The sequence below is a fragment of the Pan troglodytes genome, chromosome 18 (assembly GCF_028858775.2).
Source record: "Pan troglodytes isolate AG18354 chromosome 18, NHGRI_mPanTro3-v2.0_pri, whole genome shotgun sequence".
NCBI classification, from domain to species: Eukaryota; Metazoa; Chordata; class Mammalia; order Primates; family Hominidae; genus Pan; species Pan troglodytes.
Window position 1 is genome coordinate 55,692,273 of NC_072416.2, and position 22,835 is coordinate 55,715,107.

Below are 22,835 nucleotides of genomic sequence, written 5' to 3' on the forward strand. Positions count from 1 at the left end.
TTTGGTTCAGGGCTGGGGCACGTTTAGCATTTGTTTGATCTTTCCATGTTTCCAGCAACAACCTAAACAACTATCAGTGCCTGGGGACGTTGAAAGCTCCCTCTAGAACACCTGGACACCGAGTGCCCGTCACTGGAAGGACGAAGAGGTAATAAGTGTGGATCCACACAATAACGTGGAGAGATCTTAAAAACACAGCCCTTCATGAAAATACAAGAACCAGAAGGATATATTTGTTCAGTCTCATATTAAACATATATTAAAAACACCAGCATGCAAAACAATACTCATTTTGGAAAAAAAAATACACATCAGAATGGTTACTTTATAGAGGTGGGAAATGAAAGTGGGTATGAAGAGAAAAAGGAATGAATAAATATGTAAAAGGAATGAAGTGTTGCATAGGGTTGAAAAAGGACAGTGAAGCCTATGCTGCATCCTACTAGCATAACGCATCACCTGTTTTCCTTTCTTCTCCCTCCTCCCTTCCTGCCTTCATCCCAGCCAGTTCCCCACAGAGGTAATTACGAGTTGCTTAGCACCAAGTCTGAAATACTACACACACTGTCTCGTGAGCTCTCCACAGTGCAATTGATCCTTTACAGCTTATTTTTATGGCTGCATGATATTCCAACTGGGAGGGGGAACATCATTCTCTATTCATGAGAATTGAGGCAATTCCTAAGTTTCTAGCAGTAACACTAACTGTGCAAACTTGTCAGCACAGTGACAGTCTGGATTCCCTCCTGGCAGCCCTATCCCCTGACCAAAAAAGGCCCGTGCACCTCTCCCTCCAAAAACAAAACAGTGAAGATTATATTTTAGGACTGTATTGGTAAAAACACAAATATAATTCAGGGCAGATTCACACTATATAGTCATTATTATTCTCATTTTTTTCTTTTGAATTTAAAAGAAATTAAACATTTTCATGAGCCACTAGCCTAATGGATAGGTTTTCCCCGTACTTCGAGGTAATGTTCTACATCACAGCTCCGGCCTGGACTAGAACCCAGGACTCAGTCAAGGCAGCCTGGTTCTGTCCACCGCAGCTGGCAGCTACTCCAGGCCCCACACTGGTTTCTGTCTGTCTCGATCGAGGCCACATTCGGCATGCCGTGGGGCAGGGGCTACGGTGTGCTGGTAAATGTTTAACAACTGGCTGGCTCAGAGGAAAAGCCCTGGTCTTGGCCTTTGCTAATTTTTGTGGTGTAAATAACCCCATGGCCAATTTTTTTTTTTTTTTTTTTTTTTTTTAGAGAGGTTCTCACTATATATTGCCCAGGCTGGTTTTGAACTCATGGGCTCAAAGGATTCTCCCGCCTTGGCTTCCCAAAGTGCTGGGATTACAAGTGTGAGCCACCGTGCCCAGCTCTCTTAATTTTTAATAATGGCTGTGTTTCACAAACATTTTGGAAATTTTAACAACTATCAAGTTGATGCCCCACTATACCAGTGCACCGCTGGCTGAAGGACCCATGCAACCTGGGAAGACTACATTTCCCAGAAGCCTCCTCTCCCAGGACAGGCGTTCAGCTTCCCAGGTTGTTACCATGGAGATGGCTAACAGCTAGAGCAGGCTGTCCTCGGACGGGTGAGGAGGGAGCAAGGGACTTGGGGTGGCTGGACCCTGTCTGGCAGGGAGAGGGTGAGGCTGGTGGCCCCCTTCTGCCTGGGGGCCTCCAGCCCTGATCTTTCTGGGGAAGTTGTTGGTGGGGTGTGTGTGCGTGTTTATGTGTGTTGGGAGGAGGAAGTTGCTGGTGGAGAGGGGGTGCAGGGAAGGGCCGGTGGGTTGGGGCAGAATCTAGGGAACCTTGAGATAAGACTGCCTTCCCCACACTGGGCTATAGCTGAAGAGGCCACCTGTGTAGGGAATGAAGTGCTGTGGGTTCTTCTCCCCAGCTCTGCCTCTGATGGTGTTCTGGGACTGACACGTCGGCTTCCTCTTCAGCCTACTTCTTTCCTTGCCCACCACTCCCCCACCCCCACCATCCCTTCTAGCACTTCCCCATCTCATATCTCTTCCGGCCTGAGACACACAGGTTTCACAACCAGAAATACAGGGGTTCAAATCCCAGACCTGCTACTTACTGGCTGTACCTTAAGCAGTGCACTTAACCTCTCTGGGCCCCAATCTTCTCATCTGCAAAGTGGGTGTCCTCAGTGTCTGCCTCATAGAGTCAGTAGAGGATAAGTGAGATGATCTCCGTACAACCCTCAGCACAGGTCTGACACACAGTAGGCATTCAGCAAACTGTAAGTGCCTTGTAATGGTGATGACTGCCCTTCCTGGGCTCATTGTCTCTGGGACCAAGAGGCCAACAAATGGATCTGATCGCTGAGAAGTGCTGCTTGGCTAGAGGTTCTCCCCTGAGGATCTGGGGTCCTGAATGGTGTTGGGCCACCTAGGCCTTGGGTGGCCTCCAGCCAGATGAGCATACGTCCCCTCCTGAGTCCCAGAGCACAGAATGTCAGAATTGGACAGAAAATATCTGCCCGCCCTTCCTACTATAAAGAGAAACTGAGGCACAGAAAGGCGCAGACAGTGACCCAAGGGTCCAGCAGGAGCTACTGGCAAAGCCAGGGTTTCCCCAACCAGGCTCAGTCGTGGCTGGTGGCCAGGGACTCACCTCCCTAGGAGGCCGAGGTGGCCCATGTGGGTGTGGAGTTGGAAATTGGGGCCAGCCTTTATCTGCTGCTCCCTTCTGCCCTCTTGCTTCTGGCTTCACCCAGGGAAGGGGGGGATGATTAGAAAGTCAAGGGGATTCTGCTTTTTTTCCTTACTACTCGCCCCCTTTGTCCTGTGGGTTTCGTTTGTTTTCCTCATCTCTGGACCCCCATTTGCCGTAAGGAAAACAGATGTTCGAGGACAGAAATGGAAAGACCCCAGCTGGGAGGCTGCAGATAGTGCATCAGCTGGGATGGCATTGGGCGGTGTGGAACAGGGACCCCCATAGAGGCTGAGGTTTCTTATATAAGGAAAGGCTGGAGGTGGCACTCCAGGCCTCTGTGGCAGCGCTGGGGACCCCAGCTCCCCCGTCTCTCGGCCCTGCCGTCCGTAGCAGGCAGCTTTAGCCCTCATGTGTGGTCACCTCATGGTCTCGCCTTGGCTGCCCCACCTCCCACTTTATCTCCACATTCCAGGTGGGAGGAGGAGAAGGGCAGAGGGCTCCCCAATCACTTCTGCCCACATCTCATTGGCCAGAACCGGGTCACATCACAGGGCCACCTCTAGCTGCAAGAGAATCTGGGAAGCTGAGCAATTCAAACCAGGCACACTGCTGCCCCCCACACAACTGGGGTTCTGCCGTACAGAAGAGGAGACTTGATCTTTGGGTAGGTGACTAGCAGTCCCCTCTCAGTGAGGCTCTGCTCTGTGACCACAGGACATATGGTGAGCACATGTGGCGTCTCTGCGTGGATCACAGAATGAAGCCTGTTCTCTGGGCCAACACAGGCCTTGGCCGAGAGAGTAGGCTGTGTTACCCCCACCCCCAACTCCCTGTTTGTATGCCCTGGTGCAGGCACCTTCACTCTCTGTGCCTTGGTTCCCAGTTTGATCAGGTGAGATATCATTCACCTGCCATCTTCATTTTTGGGTGGGTTGTAGTCCATATCACCTTACTGTTAGGATTTTCTTTAAACCAATCTATTTATTTATTATTTATTTGAGACGGAGTCTCACTCTGTCACCCAGGCTAGAGTGCAGTGGTGCGAGCTCAACTTACTGCAACCTCCGCCTCCCAGGTTCAAGTGATTCTCCTGTCTCAGACTCCTGAGTAGCTGGGATTACAGGCGTGTGCCACCACGCCTGGCTAATTTTTGTATTTTTAGTAGAGACGGGGTTTCGCCATATTGGCCAGGCTGGTCTCGAACTTCTGACCTCAAGTGATCCGCCTGCCTCGGCCTCCCAAAGTGCTGGGATCACAGGCATGAGCCACCGCACCCAGCCAATTCATTTATTTAAATAGGAAACTTGACAATACTATAGTAATCCCCACAGCATTCGCAGTACTTGTCATTGATAACTGTCAGCTGGCACAATGGCTCATGCCTGTAATCCCAGCACTTTGGGAGGCCAAAGCAGGAAGATCGCTTGAGGCCAGGAGTTTGAGCCTGGGCAACATAGCCAGACCCTGTCTCTACCAAAAAAAAAAAAAAAAATAGCCAGGTGTGGTGGTGTGCACCTGTGGTCTCAGCTACTGGGGAGGCTGAGGTGGGAGGATTGCTTGAGCCTGGGAGTTTGAAGCTGCAGTGAGCCATGATCGTGCTACTGCACTCCAAGCCTGGGAGACAGAGCAAGACCCGGTCTCAAAAAAATAAAAAATTAAAAAAAAAGATAACTGTCAAATATACTAAAAGCAAATCGACACGTGCCTTTCCCTGTCCTGTCCTGAGGATGGCTTCCAACCGGAGGCCTGCTTTGTCTTTGTTGTAAAGGAATATTTGCCAGGATTAGAAAGGTGTTACAGATGGGGTGGCACCAAACAGAGACTTTCTCCATGTTTGAAAGGAAGTCAAAGAGGGAATCACTCCCTATGTGTTCGACACCTCCTCAAAACCATCTCCCAGGCCTCCCGGGGATGCCCAGGTGGTGTTGGTGGCTCCTGCCTGGGCTGACAGTCGGCCATGGAGTATACTTACCCTTCCCCACAGAGACATTCCATCTCCAGACAGCCAGAGACGCTCCAGAATGGAGGTCCTGAGGGAGAAGGTGGAGGAGGAGGAGGAGGCCGAGAGGGAGGAGGCGGCCGAGCGGGCTGAATGGGCGAGGATGGAGAAAATGATGAGGCCAGTCGAGGTGCGGAAGGAGGAAAACACCTTAAAGCAGGAGACGCTCAGAGACCTGGAGAAGAAGCTGTCGGAGATCCAGATCACTGTCTCAGCGGAGCTCCCGTGAGTGTGGCAGGGTGGGGGCTCTGGCAAGGGTAGACCGGGGCTGGGCACAGGGAGACCCAGGCAGAGTGGTGGCGCCTGGTCTGGCAGGGTGACCAGGAGATAGAGGGAGGCAGTTAAGAGTGAAGGCTTTCTGCTTTCAAATGGCCTGGGCCGAGTGTCCATGCTCTCCCAACTAGCTGTGTGACCTTGGGCAAGTCACTCAGCCTCTCGGTGCCTCAGTGCCTTTATCTGTCTAAAAGTGCAGGTGCTGGCCAGGCGCTGTGTCTCACATCTGTAGTCCCAGCACTTTAGAAGGAAAAGGTGGGAGGATCGCTTGAGGCCAGGAGTTCGAGACCAGCCCGGGCAACATAGCAAGACCCCCACCCATCTCTACAAAAAATACAAAAATTAGCCAGGTGTGGTGGTGTCTATAGTCCCAGCTACTTGGGAGGCTGAGGTGGGAGGGTCACTTAAGCCCAGGAGTTCAAGGCTGCAGTGAGCTATGATTGTGCTATCAAACTCCAGCCTGGGCAACAGAGCAAGACCTGTCTCTTAAATATATATAAAAATGTACAGATGTTAATGATACCTGCCTTCTCAGTAGCCGTGAGGATTAAATGAGGAAGGGGTAGAGCCAATGGCAAATCAGTGGAACCAGGGCTCCTGTGTGCCAGGCATGGCTTCCCTAATGCCATCCCTGTTGTGGCGCAGGGCCTTTACCAAAGACACTATTGACATCTCCAAGCTGCCCGTTTCCTACAAAACCAACACACCCAAGGAGGAACACCTGCTGCAGGTGGCAGACAACTTCTCCTGCCAGTACAGCCATCTGTGCCCGGACCGCGTGCCCCTCTTCCTGCACCCCCTGAACGAGTGTGAAGTGCCCGTAAGGCTGGCATGTTGAGGGCAGGGCTGGGGAGCCTGGGGCTGGAGAGCAGAGGGCATAGGGAAGTGGGGCAGGTTCTCCAAGGTCACTGGGCCAAATCACGGACCTCCTGTGGGCCAGAGCGCTTCTAGTCTGGGGGCAACATAAACTCGAACGCCAGCAGGCCTCAGCAGGCTCAGTGCAGATTACCCTGGAGGGCGGTGGTGGTCTGGAGACCCCATGCCCCCGCCTAAAGAGGCAGCTGCTGATTGCTGCAGGGAAACTGCAGGCCTGGGGTTACCTGATCAAGAGGAGACTTGGGATTTGTGTGGGAGTCTGGTTTTTAAATGCTGGCAGCTGACATAAATGCTAAACATTGCCACGTGGGCCAAATAAAGCGGGTCTGTGGGTCCCTGTCAGCTCGTGGGCAGCTGTTTCCCACCCCCTGGATGAATCTCATGTCATTCCATCTACAAATGGAGAAACTGAGGCCCAGAAAGGCTCAGAGACACGCCCTGGGTCACAGGGCTGGAAGGAAAAAGCCAGAGCTTAGGTTCTTATGCCTGTCCCGGTCCAATTTGTCTTATTTCTCTGTCCTTCCCTGGACAGGCTGACCTCTGAGGCTTCAGACTGTACTGGTCGCCAGCTGGCCCCAGCCCAGAACCTCTGTAGGCCCCAGGGAGAGCATCACTCCTGGGAGGAGAGCACAGTGCTCCCAGGAACCCCAGGAAACAGACCTGATCTCCTCATTCAGCCCTGACTTGCTGGGTTACCTCAAGCAGCTCTCAAGCCCGCTCTGGGCCTCAGGTGTCTCCACAATGCCCTAGGGGTTGAAGGCAGCAAAACTTCAAAGCCCTTCAAAGTCCAGATCCAGAATATGCTTGTGCTGTCTCCGGGTGCTGGCAACATGATAGGGGCCTCCCAGTCATTGCCATTGCGCCACTGATGGCTGCCATGTGCCAGATCTGGGCATCACCTTCCCAGCCAAGGGCTGCTCTGCCACCCCAGGTCATGTGGGCCTGGCCTCCTGCATTTGCTCAGGCCTCTAGGGTCCCCCTGTGGATTCAAGGAAGGCCCCAAGCCTGATCTCACAAGTTTTTATTGCCTTGACCCCACTGGCACCATCTCTCCTTGCAGAAGTTCGTGAGCACAACCCTCCGGCCCACACTGATGCCCTACCCCGAGCTCTACAACTGGGACAGCTGTGCCCAGTTTGTCTCCGACTTCCTCACCATGGTGCCCCTGCCTGACCCCCTCAAGCCGGTAAGCACCACTCACAGGCTGCATGCCTGAGCCCACCAGGACTAAGATGGTGTGAGAAACAAACTCACCCATCCAAACCCAAAGAATTGACTTAGAGGCCGGGCGTGGTAGCTCACGCCTGTAATCCCAGCATTTTAGGAGGCCAAGGCGGGCGGATCACAAGGTCAGGAGTTTGAGACCAGTCTGACCAACATGGCGAAACCCCGTCTCTACTAAAAATACAAAAATTAGCAGGGCGTGATGGCGCATGCCTGTAATCCTAGCTACTGGGGAGGCTGAGGCAGGAGAATCGATTGAACCTGGGAAGCGGAAGTTGCAGTGAGCCAAGATGGCGCCACTGCACTCTAGCCTGAGTGATAAGAGCAAAACTCTCAAAAAACTCTCTCAAAAAAAAAAAAAAAAAAAGAATGGACTTAGAGACCTGGAGAACAGCGAAAGTGAGACTTTTAATGATGGTCTTGCAAGATTGGGTGTCTGATAGGCAGACACACCCAGCATAGTTTTAACAAGCAGTTTATCCCCTAGTGCGCAGGTCCCTCCCCTGGTTCCTCACAGGCTGAGTACTATGGGGTCACAATCTTCCCAGACATCGCCTATTGATTGTTAGGCAGGGGCTTTAGGTGTTTTTTCTAGGGTTGTTTTGCAGCATTTTGTTGCAACCCACAATGCATTGCAATCCTAGTTAGCTCAGGGGCTCTTTAAGTATTTGACTTATGACCTGAGTAGCTGGGCAGGCTGATAAGAACAGACAAAGCGAGCTACAAAGCGAGCTATTTTGCAGACTAGTAAACTTTTATCTTAGGCTAAACTTTTTTGGTTTGAGTGAGGGCAACTAAGGCGGTAGGTAAGGGGGAGGAAGGAGAAGGCTGACAAACAGGCATTGGCTATTCAAGCAAGGGCCTAGTATATCCTGGGTTTTTTGTAGTTTGCTGACCTAAGCCTATTCAAGGCACTTTGCCTTGGAAACGGATCAATGTGTACATTATTTCCTTCAATGGGATGTCAGGCACGGTCTGGGAAAAGGAAGCTCAGCCAGGCTCAGGGTACAGCCTCTCAGGGCCCCTAAGGGCAAACAGGCCTAGGCCACTTGCCGGAGAGAGACAGCCACTTGCCTGAGGACACACAGCAAGCCTGGGCTTCTGGTTCCCACCTCTTTTCTCCTTTGCATTCAGAGCTTCCCTGCCATGGCTTCAAGCGGTGCAGGAAAGAGAGAGGGGAGGCCCTGCTGCCCATGGCCCTAACCCCATCTTTGGGCTTCTGACCAACTTCGTCAGCTTCTCCTTCAGAATAGAGGGAGGGAGGAAGAAAGGGCAAGGTCAACAGTGGAGAACTGATAAAGGGAGGAGGAGGAAAGGTGGGGATCGAAGGAAGGGGGAGCATTGGAGCAAAACAGTAAACTTACCAATCAGAGGGCATTAGATCAGACACTCCTACAGTCCAGAAGGTTTCCCCTATCAGGAAGTCCATAGCCCCTTCAAATGACAGGCAAATGTGAATGGCATGGCGTCTGGTTGTCATTCCATTCTTAGCAGGCTCCCTGACCCCACAAGGGTTAGGGGCCCAAAGCAGGTCCAGCCTGTGCATTGGTCCTGGCTCCCCGCCCTGACAGGTGGTGGGCTGTCACCGGTGGGGAGGACAGGCTGGGGCAGCGGGGCCCCAGCTGTGCTGACCGTCCCACTGTGACCAGCCCTCGCACCTGTACTCCTCGACCACTGTGCTCAAGTACCAGAAGGGGAACTGCTTTGACTTCAGTACGCTGCTCTGCTCCATGCTTATCGGCTCTGGCTATGATGCTTACTGCGTCAACGGCTACGGCTCGCTGGACCTGTGCCACATGGACCTGACGCGGGAGGTGTGCCCACTCACTGTGAAGCCCAAGGAGGTATGGTCGGGCTTGAGCTGCCTGGGTTTCCCAAAGGATGAACATTCCTGGTGCTGTCGTGCCATCCTTAGAGACGTCCATCCCTGCCGCCTCATCCCCAGCCCTGGCCATGTGGACACAGATCCCTCACCACCAGCCCTTCCGCTGCCCTGGAGTTCATATTTCAAACCACCAGTGATTTATGTCCTCGGTGTCTTAACACATCCAGCCCAGTTTTCCAAGCTGGCTGTTCTTCTCTGTCTGTTGTAACTCAGTTTTCAGCTACTATGCTCCCTGCTTGGTAAATTTTATGAATGCCACATAGCTTATATCTTAAGTCAAACGATTCCAAATTTACCCTATGCATTTGATAAAAATCCAGGCAGCCATTTTTATATAAGAAAATAGGCCGGGTGCGGTGGCTCACGCCTGTAATCCCAGCACTTTGGGAGTCCAAGGCGAGCGAATCACTTGAGGTCAGGAGTTCGAGACCAGCCTGGCCAACATGGCGAAACCCTGTCTCTATCAAAAATACAAAAAAATTAGCCAGGCATGGTGGCATGTGCCTGTAGTCCCAGTTACTCAGGAGGCTGAGACAGGAGAATCACTTGAACCCGGGAGGCAAAGGCTGCAGTGAACTGAGATTGCGCCATTGCACTCCAGCCTGGGTGACAGAGCAAGACTCCATCTCAAAAAATAAATAAAATAAATAAAAAATAACAGACAAGTGGACAGACATTTGGTTCTCAGTCCCACACTCCCGAGGTAAAAAGCCCCCCACCACCCTGCTTTTTTTTTTTTGAGACAGGGTCTCTTCTACTCTGTCACTCAAGCTGGAGTGCAGTGGCATGATCTCAGCCCACTGCAACCTCAACCTCCTGGACTCAAGCCGTCCTCCTGCCTCAGCCTCCCAAGTAGCCGAGACTACAGGCATGTATCACCACGGCCAGCTAATTTTGTTTGTTTTTTATAGGTTCTCACTATGTTGTCCAGGCTGGTCGTGAACTCCTGGACTCAAGCAATCCTCCCGCCTCAGCCTTCCAAAGTGCTGGGATTATAGGCATGAGCCACCGTGCCTGGCCCTCAAGGCCCCTTTTTAATAGCAAAAAAAAAAAAAAAAATCACCAACTGTTCAGTGGCTGGTGGCTGTGTTTTTAGATCTGCTTATTAAGATCTCCATAAGGACCACAGGCTGCTGCAGACACAAGAAATACTCTGGAATGAATATCAGAATCACAAATGCATCTCTTTACATTTAGAAAATAGTCATGCTACAGACAGAAAATGCTCTTCATGAGGTGGATTAATTCCAGGACTCTGGGATCAGGGTCAGCCTCCCATGGGTGTCTGCAGCTTGGAGATGGGAATCCAGGGACCTGAGGCACCCAGCAGGATCACTGTGTACCTGGGTTATACCTGGGTGAGCACCCAGGGACCCCAGGGTGGGTGCTCTGGTGGGAGAAGGGCAAGACAGAAGGGGAGGCACAAGAAGAGCCTTGCTCTCTCAGGCCCACCTCCCCAAGAGAAGATGGAGCACGAGCTCTGCCATGGCTTTTGGCTTCAAAAGCCTCTGGCTGGGCGCGGTGGCTCATTTTGGGAGGCTGTAATCTCAGCATTTTGGGAGGCTGAGGCAAGTGGACCACTTGAGCCCAGGAGTTCCAGACCAGCCTGGCCAACATGGCAAAACCCCGTCTCTACTAAAAATATAAAAATTAGCTGGGTGTGGTGGTGCATGCCTGTAAACCCAGCTACTCGGGAGGCTGAGCCAGGAGAATCGCTTGAACCTGCAAGGTGGAGGTTGCAGTGAGCTGAGATCGCACCATTGCACTCCAGCCTGGGCAACAGAGGGATACTCTGGCTCCAAAAAAAAAAAAAAAAAAAAAAGCCTCTGAGCCCCCACCCGGGCATCTCAGCTCTCTCAGCTCAGCCAAAAGCTTAATGATTAACATTATATCAATAACAAACAGATGCAGAGAACTTTCGGGTTTAAAATCCGCTTTCATGTCCATTGTGCTCGTTGCTCCCCACGATGGCCCAGTGTGGTAGATATTGTCACTTTTATGTTACAGATGAGTATGTTGATGAAATCAAAAGGTAACATAATGTGGCCAAAGTCACACAGCAGGAAAATGGAGACTCAGGGACTGAGTCAGGTGAACTTGAAACGCTGGAGATTCACTATTTCTCCTTCATGACTATCACAGGTCCACCTCTGCAGCCTCTGCAGTGCTCTTTCCTGGGAATACTTCTTGCCACTTAGCACACATTTGTAGACACGCAAGCGTACACACACACACACACACACACACACACGGTTTCTTCTCCTTCCTGGCCCAGCAAACTGTTAAAGTCAACATATGAGGCCCTCCGATGACAAGATCTGAAAAATCCAACTCCTCACAATTCTCCCCACTTCTGGATCAGACCCAGGTCATGGCTAGGATGGGTGGTGAGGATTGAAGAGGAGAAAGCCACACCTCCTGAGCTCCTGGCCCTGACAGGTACCTCCCTCGGGCATTTTTTCTGTCTTTACTTCTCAGAAAGAGGCTGGGGAGAAAGTTCCTATTATTCTCACACCATGAACCTGAGATTCAGAGAAGTGAGAGGACCTCCCAAGGTCACGGAGCTGGAGCTGCATTTAGGGCCAGAAAGGCCACAGGCTACAGGAGTAGCTGCCATCCGCCGGTCTGAGGGACTGGCTGGGCGGGTCTCACCTCTTGGAGTTGCACATGTAAAGGGCGGATGCAGGGCCACTGACCCTTCCTCTTCTTTTGGGTGACAGACCATCAAGAAGGAGGAAAAGGTGCTGCCTAAGAAGTATACCATCAAACCCCCCAGGGACCTGTGCAGCAGGTTTGAGCAGGAGCAAGAGGTGAAGAAGCAGCAGGAGATCAGAGCCCAGGAGAAGAAGCGGCTGAGGGAGGAGGAGGAGCGCCTCATGGTGGGTCCTCAGCCCTGAATCCCCTGGACTCAGCTATCGAGAAAGGACTGCTAGGGATGGGAAAAGAGGCATAGGTCATGGAGGGGATGTGTGTATGGACCCCCCAACTAGGTCCACCTCACAATCACCCCCAACCTCTACCTGGCCCTGCAGGAATCTCCCACTGGTGGTCAGCCAGCTTCTCATGATGGACTCCTAACATCAGGGCACTGTACTGCCTGGGGCAGCCCATTCTATGCTAGGCAGCTCTGGTGTCCTCTTTGCTCTAGACTCTTACTGGGGATATACCTGCATACACCCTCCCATCCATTCATCCTCCCATCTCTCCTCCCATCCATCCTCCCATCTCCCCTCCCATCCATCCTCCCATTCGCCAATCCATCCATCCATCCATCCTCCCATCCATCCTCTGATCTCTCCTCCCATTCATCCTCCCATCTGTCCATCTCCCATCCATCCATCCTCCTACCCATCCTTCCATCCATCCATCCTCCCATCCACCCATCCTCCCATCCATCTGTCCTCCCACCCACCTCCCATCCATCCATCCTCTCAACCATCCATTCTCCCATCTCTCCTCCCATCCATCCTTCCATCCATCCATCCTCCCACCCATCCTCCCATCCATCCATCTTCCCATCTATCCATCCATCCTCCCATCCATCATCCTCCCATCCATCCATCCTCCCATCCACCCTCCGATCTCTCCTCCCATCCATCCTCCGATCTCTCCTCCCATCCATCTTCCCATCCATCCATCCTCCCATCCATCCTCCCTCCATCCTCCCATCTGTCCATGCTCCCATCTATCCACCCTCCTACCCACCTATTCTCCCATCCATCCATCATCCCACTCATCCTCCCATCCATCCATCCATTCTCCCATCCATCCTCTCATCCATCCATCCTCCCATCCATCCTTCCATCCATCCATCCTCCCACCATCCTCCCATCCATCCATCCTCCCATCCACCCATCCTCCCATCCATCCTCCCATTTCACCTCCCATCCATCCTCCCATCCATCCATCCTCCCATCCATCCATCCTCTCATCCATGCTTCCATCCATCCATTCTCCCATCCTCCCATCCACCCATCCTCCCATCCACCCATCCTCCCATCCTCTCATCCATCTATCCTCCCATCCACCCATCCTCCCATCCATCCATCCTCCCACCCACCCTCCCATCCGTCCATCCTCCCAACCATCCATCTTCCCATCCATTCTCCCATCCATCCTCCCACCATCCTCTGATCCAGCCATCCTTCCTTCCATTTCTCCTCCAACCCATCCTCCCATCCGTCCATCCTCCCATCCATCCACCCTCCTACCCACTGTTCTCCCATCCATCCATTGTCCCACTCATCCTCCCATCCATCCATCCTCCCATTTCTCCTCCCATCCATCCTCCCATCCATCCATCCTCCCATCCATCCATCCTCTCATCCATGCTTCCATCCATCCATCCTCCCACCCTCCCACCCACCCATCCACCCATCCCGCCATCCTCCCATCCATCCATCCTCCCATCCACCCATCCTCCCATCCATCCATCCATCCATCCTCCCACCCACCCTCCCATCCGTCCATCCTCCCACCCACCCTCCCATCCATCCATCCTCCCATCCATTCTCTCACCATCCTCTGATCCATCCATCCTTCCTTCCATTTCTCCTCCAACCCATCCTCCCATCCATCCACCCTCCTACCCACTGTTCTCCCATCCATCCATTGTCTCACTCATCCTCCCATCCATCCATCCTCCCATCCACCCATCCTCCCATCCATCCATCCTCCCATCCACCCATCCTCCCACCTATCCTCCCATCCACCCATCCTCCCATCCATCCATCCTCCCCTCTCTCCTCCCATGCATCCTCCTATCCATCTATCCTGCCATCAGTCCTCTCATCCCTCCTGCCAGCCATCCTCCCACCCATCTCCCATCTCTTCTTCCAACTCCACACTCCTATCCTTCCTCCAATCCTCTTTCCCCACTCCCTTCTTTCCTTTCCTTCCATAGAGTATTCCTTGAGCTTCTTTTCTGGTCCAGACCTATTTATACATAACAATGAACAACAAGACAGTCACAGTTCTCTCAGAGGGAGGCAGATAAGAAAGGTACTTGGTCTCCCATTTCCTTTCTGTGGATGAAACCTCACCCAAAGTCATAACATATAAAGCCGGTAACCCCCAGATGCCCAGTGCCCCAAAGAGTCCGATTTGTAAACCACAGATCTAGTCAGACTCTCCCATTGTTTTGATTTTACAAATGGGCTCAGTGGTTGGGTGATGGGAGGGGAGGTGGGCCGTCACACTCCGGTTGATGGTGCAGTCTACATCAGAACTCAGCTCTCCTGCTGGTTCCCCAGCCCCAGGGAGATGTCTGGGCCCCTGACACTCCTCTTCCAGCCATCTGACTCGTAGTCACCCACCTTTCCTTGGCAGGAAGCGGAGAAGGCAAAGCCGGATGCCCTGCATGGCCTGCGGGTGCACTCCTGGGTCCTTGTGCTATCGGGGAAGCGCGAGGTGCCTGAGAACTTCTTCATCGACCCATTCACAGGACATAGTTACAGCACCCAGGATGAGCACTTCCTGGGCATCGAAAGCCTGTGGAACCACAAGAACTACTGGATCAACATGCAGGATTGCTGGAACTGCTGCAAGGTGCCTAGGGAGGGGGAGCTGGGTGGGTGTGGCAGGCACAGTGCAGGTGATAGGAATAGAGGGAAGCAATGGCAGCCAGACCTTGGGGAGAGCGGGACACCAGGCCACGAGGGCTTTGAACCTTCTCCATAGCTGCGTCTCCATGGCCCACTCCCTTGCCCATGAATAACCATTCTGATACGATTATTGTCTCTCCTGATTTGTGTATCCTTCTAAAATGTGGATTGTTTGAATGCATTTTTTTAAAACTCTATATTGAAGTGTAACCTACATGCAGAAAAGTACACTCATCCCACGCATACATACAGTTCAATGAAATTCCACAAATTGAACACACCTTGGTTTCCTACACCCAGATCAAGAAATAGAATATTGCCCAAACCCCAGAAAGTCCCTTTGCACAATTACTATCTTCCCCCAAATGTATTTTTAACTCACGTATGTGGCACTGGTACACACACGCACCTACAAGAGGATACAGAGGAGGTCACAATCCTAAGTGTACATACCATTGAATTATCACACACTGAACACACCTGTGTAGCCAGGACCATTAGAAGCCCCCTCATGTCTCCTCCTGGCCACCAACCCTACCATCGTCCCCAGAGTTAAGCACTATCTTGACTTCTAACGACATCCATTAGTTTCATCTGTTTTTGGAGTTTACATCAGTTGAATCACACAGTGATTCAATACTCTTACTCTTGGATTCCTTCACTCATTATGTTTATGAAATTCATTGTGGTTTTTTTGTGTGGTTTGTTCATTTTCATTTTTTATTACTTTCCATTATTTGAATACACCAGAACTTATTTGTCCTTTCTACCGTTGCACATTGAGACTGTGTCCAGTTTGGGACTATTTTGAATAATGCCACCATGAATATTTGTATACATATATTTCAGTGAACACATACACACATTTCTGTTGGGTAACTACTGAGGGGTGGAATCGCTGAGTCACAGGGTGGGCACATACTCAGTTTTAGTAGATACTGCCCGATTTCTCAAGTGATTGCATCCATTTACACTCCCACCAGCAATGTATGAGGGTTCTCAGAGCTCTAGCCACATCCTTGCCAATACTGGATACTTTCTTTTCCATTTTAGCTATTGTAGTGGACATGTAATGGTATTGCACTGTGGTTTTATTTAATGCAATTGATTTTTGGCTGAGTGTGGGGGCTCACACCTGTAATCCCAGCACTTTGGGAGGCTGAGGAGGGTGGATCATTTGAAGTCAGGAGTTCAAGACCAGCCTGGCCAACATGGTGAAACCCCGTCTCTACTAAAAATACAAAAAATAGCCAAGTGTGGTGGTGGGCACCTGTAATCCCAGCTACTTGGGAGGCTGAGGCAGAAGAATTGCTTGAATCCGGGAGGCGGAGGTTGTAGTGAGCCTATATTGCGTCACTGCACTCCAGCCTGGGCGACAAAGCAAGACTCTGTCTCAAAAAAAAAAAAAGGCAATTGCTTTTTGCAAACTGTTCACATATCCAGTAAGTTTTAAACCTGCTTATTCATTTTAAAAATTAATCTGTAAAGACTTTGGGGTTTTCTGCATATACAATCAGTTCTATAGCTGAATGATGGCCATTTTGTTTCTTCATTTTTAATCCTTATACTTTTTCATTTCTTTTTCTTGTTTTATTTCTCTGGTTAGTACATCCAGTATAATGTCAAATTGAAGTGGGGATTCTGAACATCCTTGTCTCAGTCCTGATTCACAAGTAACGCCTTAGTATCATAACATTTCACTATTTGTGTGATGTTTATCTTGACTGTAGGGTTTTTATAGCTAGCTACCCTTTATTTAACTAAGGGATTTCTTTCTCAGTTCACTAGCAGGTTTTTTTTTTAATCAAACAAAATTTGTTTATATCAAATGTTTTTTTCATCTATTAAATGATCATAATTTTTTCTTCTATTAAGTGGTAAATTAGACTGATTGTGTTCCCCCCTTTTTTAAATTGAGGTGTAATTGACATAACATAAATCCACTAAAGTGCACAAGTTAGTGGCTTTTAGTATATTTACAAGATTGTGCAACTATCACCACTATCTAATTCCAGAATTTTTTCATCACCCCAAAAGAAGATTTTTATTTTTTGAGACAGGGTCTTCCTTTGTTGACCAGGCTGGAGTGCAGTGATGCAATCACGGCTCACTGCAACCTCTGGACTCAAGCAATTCTTCCACCTCAGCCTCCCGAGTAGCTGGGACTACAGACTACAGGCATGTGCCACTATGCCTAGCTAATTTTTGTATTTTTTATAGAGACAAAAAATGGGTTTTGCAATGTTGCCCAGGTTGGTCTCAAGCAAGCCACCCACGTTGGCCTCCAAAAGTGCTGGGATTACAGGCTTGAACCACTGTCCTGGGCCCCAAAAAGAAGATTGTGATTGAGATTATACTGGATCCATAGATCAATTGAGAGAGAACCGTTTTCTTAACAATATTGAATTTTTCACCCATGAACATGGTATCTCTCTTCAGTTATTTAAGTCTTTTAAAATTTCTGTCAGCAACATTTTGTAGGTTTCAGTATACAGTTCTTGCACATCTTTTGTCAGATTTATTCCTAAATATTTTGCTCTTTGATGCTATGATTTTTTAAAATTTCACCTTCTGACTATTCTTTGTTAGTGAATAGAAATGCAGTTGATTTTTACATATTGATCTTCTATCCTGAAATCTTCCCAAATTCACTTATTTGCCCTAATAGCCTTTGCGTGGATTCCATCAATGTTTATACAGATAATTATGTTATCTGTGAATAAAAACAGTTTTACTTCTTTTCCCATCTGGATGCTTTTCTTGCCTTATCACACTGGCTGGAATCATCAGTAAATGTTAAACAGAAGTGATGAAAGCAAACCTGTTTATTCCTGATCTTATGGAGAGCATTTAGTCTGATACCATTAAGTATAGTATTAGCCACAGGTTTCTCTTATTGGTTCCCATTATCAAATAAAGGAAGTTTTTCTCCAGTCCTAGTTTGCTGAGAGTTTTTTCAGAAATAGATGCTAGATTTTTGTCAGATACTTTTTCTGAGTCTATTGAGATTATTATGATTTTTCTTTTTTAGTTTATCTACATGGTAAGTTACTTGGATTGATTTTGAATATTAGACTAACCATGGTTTTCCTGGGATAAACCTCATTTCATTGTGATGGTTAAATCTTTTATATATTATTGGTGTTGAACTGAAAATTTTGCTTAGAATTTCTGTATCTTTGTTGAAGAGAGATATTGTTCTGTAGTTTTCTTAGAATATATTTGCCAGGTTTTGGTATCACAGTAATGCTGGCCTCATGGAATGAGTTGGGAAGTTTCCCTTTTCTTCAGTTTTCTGGATGAGTTTCTGTAGAATTGGCATGATTTCCTTTGTACGTTTGCTGGACTTCACAAGTGAAGCCATCTGGGGCTGGAATTTTCTTTGTGGAAGGATTTTAAGGTACAAATTCAATAGGAAGACTCAAGTTCTTTTTGAGTGAGGTTTGGTGTTTGTATCTTTCAAGAAATTTGTCCATTTCATTTGTTTTCAAATTTATTGTTATGAAAGTGTTCAAAATAGCTCCTTATTTTCCTTCTAATATGTTAGAGTCTTTAGTGACATTACCCCATTCATTCTTAATATTGGTAGTTTGTGTGTTCTCTCTTTTGCTCCTGATCAATCTGGTTAGAGGTTTATCAATTTTGTTGCTCTTGATGCAGGGGCAGGCCCCAAAATCAGGGCTTTGCCAGTGAGGATTCGTGGCTTTTTCCAGGAAAGAATTCAAGGGCAAGCTGGTGGTGTTAGAGGCAACTTTTCTTGAAGTGGCAGCGTATGGCAGCAGCAGATGGACTGCTCCTTGTGGAGCAGGGCTACCCCATAGGCAGTGTGCCCAGATTGTAACCATCCAACGGGTTCACCTTGCCAGCTGCCTAGACAGAGCTGATTCAAGACTGGGGAATTGCAATAGAGAAAGAGTAATTCACGCAGAGCAGGCTGTGTAGGAGACCAGAGTTTTGTTATTATTCAAATCAGTCTCCCAGAGCATTCGTGCATTCAGGGAGCAGAGTTTTTAGGGACAACTTGGTGGGCTGGGGGATGCCAGGGAACCAGGAGTGCTGATTGGTCAGAGATGAAATCATAGAAAGTCAAAGCTGTCTTCTTGCACCAAGTCAGTTCCTGGGTGGGGCTCGCAAGATCAGATGAGCCAGTTTATCCATCTGGTGGTGCCATCTGATCCATCAAGTGTAGGGCCTGCAAAATATCTCAAGCACTGATCTTAGGAGCAGTTTAGGGAGGGTCAGAATCTTGTAGCCTCCAGCTGCATGACTCCTAAACCATAATTTCTAATCTTGTAGCTAATCTAGTCCCTAAGCAAGAAGGAGGTCTGCTTTGGGAAAGGGCTGTTATTGCCTTTGTTTTAAACTATAATAAACTAAGTTTCTCCCAAAGTTAGTTCAGCCTTCACCTAGGAATGAACAAGGACAGCTTGGAGGTTAGAAGCAAGATGGAGTCGATTGAGATCTCTTTCAGTGTCTCAGTCATAATTGTGCAAAGGTAGTTTCAAGAGTAGCGGCTCAGAGGCAGTTCCACAGTCACATTTATATCCACTTTAATCATATGCAAATTAAGGGGCAGATTATGCAGAAATTTCTAGAAATAGAGTGGTAACCTCTGGTTCACTTTGTCATTGCCATGGAAAGGTGTAATTTCTGGGTGTTGCCTTGGCCCCGTTTTAGCTAGTCCTCAATTTGGTCCAGTGTCTGAGCCCCCAGCTTGGAAGTCAAGTCCCACCTTCTGGTCAGTAAGTCCCACCTTATTGTCAATAAACCAGTTTTTGGTTTTGTGGTTTTTCTCCGTTGTTTTTGTTTTCTATCTCATTGATGTCCACTCTGATCTTTATTATTTTATACTTTATGCTTATTTTGAGCTTCATTTACTTTTTTCTAGTTTCTTAAGGTGGAAGCTGAGATGATTCATCTAAGACTGTTCTTTTTTTTTTTTTTTTTTTTTGAGACAGAGTTTCCCTCTTGTTGCCCAGGCTGGAGTGCAATGGCGCGATCTTCACTCACTGCAATCTCCACCTCCTGGGTTCAAGCGATTCTCCTGGCTCAGCCTCCCGAGTAGCTGAGATTACAGGCATGCACCACGCCCAGCTAAGCCTGTTCTTTTCTAACATAAGCCTTCTTTCTCTCGGAAGTACTACTTTAGTGACATCCCACACATTTTACTCTATCATGTATTCATTTTCTTTCCATTCAATATGATCTCCAATTTCCCTTTTAATTTCTCCTTTAATTCATGGGCCATTTGAAAATGTGTTTAGTTTGCAGATATTTAGAAACTCTCTAGAGATATTTCTATTGTTGATTTCTAATTTAATTCTGTAGTGATTAGAGAATATAACTTGGTATGACTTCTATTATTTTACACTTGCTATAGTTTGTTTTATGGACCATAATATGGTCTGTCTAGGAAATTCACCAAATTCTTTATTTTATTTTATTTTATTTTTATTGATCATTCTTGGGTGTTTCTCACAGAGGGGGATTTGGCAGGGTCATAGGACACTAGTGGAGGGAAGGTCAGCAGACAAACAAGTGAACAAAGGTCTCTGGTTTTCCTAGGCAGAGTGTCTGTGTCCCTGGGTACTTGAGATTAGGGAGTGGTGATGACTCTTAAGGAGCATGCTGCCTTCAAGCATCTGTTTAACAAAGCACATCTTGCACCGCCCTTAATCCATTTAACCCTGAGTGGACACAGCACATGTTTCAGAGAGCACAGGGTTGGGGGTAAGGTCATAGATCAACAGGATCCCAAGGCAGAAGAATTTTTCTTAGTACAGAACAAAATGAAAAGTCTCCCATGTCTACTTCTTTCTACACAGACACGGCAACCATCCGATTTCTCAATCTTTTCCCCACCTTGCCCCCCTTTCTACTCCAGAAAACCACCATCGTCATCATGGCCCATTCTCAATGAGCTGTTGGGTACACCTCCCAGACGGGGTGGTGGCCGGGCAAAGGGGCTCCTCACTTCCCAGTAGGGGCGGCCAGGCAGAGGCGCCCCTCAGCTCCCGGACCGGGTGGCTGGCCGAGCGGGCGGCTGACCCCCCCACCTCCCTCCCGGACGGGGCGGCTGGCCGGGAGGGGGCGCTGACCCCCCCCCCACCTCCCTCCCGGACAGAGCGGCTGGCCGGGCGGGGGGCTGAGCCCCCCACCTCCCTCCCGGACGGGGCGGCTGGCCGGGCAGAGGGGCTCCTCACTTCCCAGTAGGGGCGGCCGGGCAGAGGTGCCCCTCACCTCCCGGACGGGGCGGCTGGCCGGGCGGGGGGCTGAGCCCCCCACCTCCCTCCCGGATGGGGCGGCTGGCCGGGCGGGGGGCTGAGCCCCCCACCTCCCTCCCGGACGGGGTGGCTGGCCGGGCGGGGGGGCTGAGCCCCCCCACCTCCCTCCCGGACGGAGCGGATGGCCGGGCGGGGGGCTGACCCCCCCACCTCCTTCCCGGACGGGACGGCTGGCCAGGTGGGGGCTGACCCCCCCACCTCCCTCCCGGACGGGGCAGCTGGCTAGGCAGAGGGGCTCCTCACTTCCCAGTAGGGGCGGCCGGGCAGAGGCACCCCTCAGCTCCCGGACCGGGTGGCTGGCCAGGCGGGGGGCTGACCCCCCCATCTCCCTCCCAGACGGGGCAGCTGGCCGGGCAGGGGGCTGACCCCCCCACCTCCTTCCCGGACGGGGCGGCTGGCCGGGCGGGGGGCTGAGCCCCCGACCTCCCTCCCGGACAGGGCGGCTGGCCGGGAGGGGGCGCTGACCCCCCCACCTCCCTCCCGGATGGAGCGGCTGGCCGGGCGGGGGGCTGAGCCCCCCACCTCCCTCCCGGACGGGGCGGCTGGCCGGGCAGAGGGGCTCCTCACTTCCCAGTAGGGGCGGCCGGGCAGAGGCGCCCCTCACCTCCCGGACGGGGCGGCTGGCCGGGTGGGGGGCTGAGCCCCCCACCTCCCTCCCGGACGGGGCGGCTGGCCAGGTGGGGGGCTGAGCCCCCCACCTCCCTCCCAGACGGGGCGGCTGGCCGGGCGGGGGGCTGACCCCCCCCACCTCCCTCCCGGACGGAGCGACTGGCCAGGCGGGGGGCTGACCCCCCCACCTCCCTCCCGGATGGAGCGGCTGGCCGGGCGGGGGGCTGAGCCCCCCACCTCCCTCCCGGACGGGGCGGCTGGCTGGGCAGAGGGGCTCCTGGCTGGGCAGAGGGGCTCCTCACTTCCCAGTAGGGGCAGCCGGGCAGAGGCGCCCCTCACCTCCCGGACGGGGCGGCTGGCCGGGCAGGGGGCTGAGCCCCCCACCTCCCTCCCGGACGGGGCGGCTGGCCGGGCGGGGGGCTGACCCCCACCTCCCTCCCGGACGGGGTGGCTGCTGGGCGGAGACGCTCCTCACTTCCCAGACGGGGTGGCAGCCAGGTGGAGGGGCTCCTCACTTCTCAGACGGGGCGGCCGGGCAGAGACGCTCCTCACCTCCCAGACGGGGTCGCAGCCGGGCCGAGGCGCTCCTCACATCCCAGACGGGGCGGCGGGGCAGAGGCGCTCCCCACATCTCAGACGATGGGCTGCCGGGCAGAGACGCTCCTCACTTCCTAGATGGGATGGCGGCCGGGACGAGGCGCTCCTCACTTCCCAGGTGGGATGGCGGCCGGGCAGAGACGCTCCTCACTTTCCAGACTGGGCAGCCAGGCAGAGGGGCTCCTCACATCCCAGACGATGGGCAGCCAGGCAGAGATGCTCCTCACTTCCCAGACGGGGTGGCGGCCGGGCAGAGACTGCAATCTCCGCACTTTGGGGGGCCAAGGCAGGCGGCTGGGAGGTGGAGGCCGTAGCGAGCCGAGATCACGCCACTGCACTCCAGCCTGGGCACCATTGAGCACTGAGTGAATGAGACTCCGTCTGCAATCCCGGCACCTCGGGAGGCCGAGGCTGGCAGATCACTCGCGGCTAGGAGCTGGAGACCAGTCCGGCCAACACAGCGAAACCCCGTCCCCACCAAAAAAACACGAAAACCAGTCAGGCGTGGCGGCGCGCGCCTGCAATCGCAGGCACTCGGCAGGCTGAGGCAGGAGAATCAGGCAGGGAGGCTGCAGCGAGCCGAGATGGCAGCAGTACAGTCCACCTTTGGCCCGGCATGAGAGGGAGACCGTGGAAAGGAGAGGGAGAGGGAGACGGGAGAGGGAGAGGGAGAGGGAGACGGGAGAGGGAGAGGGAGACGGGAGAGGGAGAGGGAGACGGGAGAGGGAGAGGGAGAGGGCACCAAATTCTTAATATAGTGAATTTTCTGTGTGTACTTGACAAGAATGTGTATTTTGCTGTTGGGTGGAATGT

At 51.4% G+C, this 22,835-nt stretch overlaps 1 protein-coding gene across 11 annotated transcripts in view; it reads left to right on the plus strand.

Moving 5' to 3' along the window:
* The first annotated feature begins 1,519 nt into the window (after positions 1-1,519).
* The window catches only part of DRC7 (dynein regulatory complex subunit 7), a 39,305-nt gene continuing 17,989 nt past the window's right edge, over positions 1,520-22,835 (plus strand). For 2 of the 11 annotated variants that reach the window (XM_054667986.1, XM_016928475.3), the window contains exons 1-8: positions 1,520-1,594; positions 3,145-3,336; positions 4,657-4,896; positions 5,590-5,764; positions 6,881-7,006; positions 8,694-8,888; positions 11,650-11,808; positions 14,258-14,476. In XM_054667986.1, coding sequence (XP_054523961.1) covers positions 4,694-4,896; positions 5,590-5,764; positions 6,881-7,006; positions 8,694-8,888; positions 11,650-11,808; positions 14,258-14,476 — 1,077 coding nt within the window. In that variant the 5' untranslated portion in view covers positions 1,520-1,594; positions 3,145-3,336; positions 4,657-4,693. 11 annotated transcript variants of the gene reach the window in all.